A 2,936-nucleotide genomic window follows, 5' to 3' on the forward strand; every position below is an offset into this window, starting at 1 on the left:
ACATTTTTCTTTTTAATCAATTAAAAAAAATCATCTTTTTTTTTTATAATTGGCAATAATTTGGACCTAATTTATACTTGTTATTTTTCATTTTACCCTAATGAAATAAGTATTTTAAACCACAATTTTCGAGAGATTATTTCTTTTTGAAATTTTATGTCAAATCAAACAGTATTATATATATCAAGACAGAGGAATTAATAATAATAAAAATCATTGGGGTAGATTTATATACCATGGTCCACGTGTCAAATCGAACATTGTTACACACTTTTGGTTTCTTAAGCAACATAAAACCATAGTGTAAAATTGGAATAATTCAAAACTTCTTGTTATTGAAGGAACGTGTGAATAATAGTAGTAAAGACTTTTTGATACTCAATTTTGCATCTATTTTTGACTCCTAAAAGTCCAATGCAATTTGCGCGCTCTATAAATACCCCATTTAACACCCATCAAAACCCATAAAAAAAAACTTCAATCATATTACTTTACTCTTCATTTATTCATCCATAAATTATATATCCAATTTTTTTGATTATTTCGCTATCGCGATAACAAAATTTATCAATTATTTCTCAAAACATAAGACAAAAACATGCCGAGAAAAGGAATGAAAACTCTGAATTGGTTTTCTCCAAAACACAGTTCAGCAACTGATATGAATTCTCCATCTACTTCACCATTCTCTTCTCCTTCCCGTTTCGCCTTTTCGCCATCCAGGCCGAGTTTTTCTGAAGCAGTGATTGATCGGACGATCGAGATGGCTGAGCAGATGATCACGAAATGGGATCCTGATACTACTACCTTCGCTAAGGTGACTTCTGTGTTCTATGAGAACAGAAAAGAAGCTAAGGATTTCATCAAATATGTGAATAATTTACATAAGGCGATGCATTTTCATGCTAGTGAGAATTCCAGATCCGATAAGCTTGTTCGTGCTCAATCATTGATGCAAATCGCGATGAAACGACTGCAGAAGGAGTTTTATCAGATTCTATCAATTAACAGAGCACTTTTGGATCCTGAATCTATATCCACTGTGTCTTCACGTACTTCGATAAGTACTCGATCGAGTACCTCTGAGTTCAACATTGAGGATGATGATATTGATAATCGTGTTGCAATTGCTGGTGAATCTATTTCTGAAGTTGAGGATATTTCTAATATTGTAATGGCGGATTTGAGATTGATTGCAGAGTGTATGATTTCTTCTGGATATACGAAAGAGTGCTTGCAGATTTACAAAGTTATACGAAAATCGATTATCGATGAAGGGATTTATAGACTCGGTGTTGAGAAATTGAGTTCTTCGCAAGTTCATAAAATGGATTGGGAAGTTATGGATCTGAAGATTAAGGATTGGCTTAATGCAGTGAATGTAGCTATGAAAACATTGTTCGACGGTGAGAGGATTCTCTGCGATCACGTTTTTGCTTCCAGTGATGCAATTAGAGAATCGTGTTTTACTGAAATTTCAAAAGATGGAGCTATGATTCTGTTTAGCTTCCCGGAAATTGTGGCGAAAAACAGTAAGAAGTCGCCGGAAAAAGTGTTCCGTATGCTCGATATGTACACTTCAATCGTCGAACACTGGACGGAGATTGAAACTACATTTTCCTTCGATTCAGAATCTGCTATCCGATCTCAAGCTATGACGTCTCTCGTTAAGCTTGGCGAGTCTATAAGGATGGCTTTGGCTGAATTTGATACTGCTCTTCAAAAGGAATCGTCAAAGACGACGGTTGCCGGCGGTGGAATCCATCCTCTCACCATTGACGCAATGAATTACATCATTCTACTTGCCGATTACAGCTACGTACTCTCTGACATCCTTGGCGACTCTCCTCCTCCGGCTAAAAGTTCATTGCCTGAATCATATTTCGGTATGGCTGATTCCGATGAGTCTCCAGCACCGGTAATCTCACTCCGATTTGCTTGGTTGATTCTCATTCTTCTCTGCAAACTCGACGGCAAAGCAAAGCACTACAAAGACGTTTCCCTCGCGTACCTCTTCTTAGCCAACAATCTCCGGTACATCGTCGTAAAAGTCCGTTCATCGAATCTCAAGTACTTGCTAGGTGAAAATTGGATATCAAAACAAGAGGGAAAAATCAAAAAGTTTGCCTCCAATTATGAACAGCTAGGATGGAGCCACGTCATCCAATCTCTCCCGCGAGAACCAAACTCCTCGATCTCTCCCCAACAAGTGAAAGAGATATTCAAGAGATTCAATTCATCATTCGAGCAAGCTCATCGGAAGCAATCTCTCTACGTCGTACCAAATAGTAAGCTCCGAGATGATTTGAAAGTGTCGATTGCAAGGAAAATACTTCCTGTGTATAGAGAGTTTTACAATATACATAGAGATACGATAGCAAAAGAGAGACATTCGAGTCATGTGATCAAATATTCTCCGGAAGATTTAGCACATTATTTGTCCGATTTATTTTTCGGACCGATTGAATCGGGAAGTTCATCGTCAGTTGAGTCATCCCCATCACGTACAATACCATCACAATTGCAGTGAAGAAAAAAATAATAGAGTAATTGTTTATTCTTCTTTTGTTATCTCATGTGTAATTTATATGTATGATTTATATGATTCATATTAAAAAGTGTATACATTTGAACGAAAGGATTTTTGGTGTGCTTAAAACAGATGATATATAAGAATATTTCATTAAAAAAATAAAGTTTTTGCTTCTTGGTATAATTTTGATAGGTTAATATCCACCCTTAAACCAGAGAGGGTGGATCCAATACCATATTGGGTTTATTTAAATTTGATATATTTGACGTGGAATATTAATTTATGGGTAAAAAATTACCAAAATTGTATATATAAACTCATTTAAAATATAATAAATTTAAGACTAAACTTGAATTTATACTATGAACCTTTAATAATGGAATTTATATAATATTCTCAAATT

General features: G+C 35.4%; 1 protein-coding gene across 1 annotated transcript; it reads left to right on the forward strand.

The window, feature by feature from the left end:
* Window positions 1–480: 480 nt before the first annotated feature.
* On the forward strand, window positions 481–2,659 carry LOC102592891 (exocyst complex component EXO70A1-like). Its single transcript, XM_006345611.2, has one exon. It carries the CDS (start codon window positions 599–601, stop codon window positions 2,528–2,530), a length of 1,932 nt encoding a protein of 643 aa, XP_006345673.1. The 5' UTR covers window positions 481–598; the 3' UTR covers window positions 2,531–2,659.
* The last annotated feature ends 277 nt before the right edge of the window (window positions 2,660–2,936 follow it).

The sequence above is a fragment of the Solanum tuberosum genome, unplaced genomic scaffold, assembly GCF_000226075.1.
Source record: "Solanum tuberosum cultivar DM 1-3 516 R44 unplaced genomic scaffold, SolTub_3.0 scf00071, whole genome shotgun sequence".
Taxonomy (NCBI): Eukaryota; Viridiplantae; Streptophyta; class Magnoliopsida; order Solanales; family Solanaceae; genus Solanum; species Solanum tuberosum.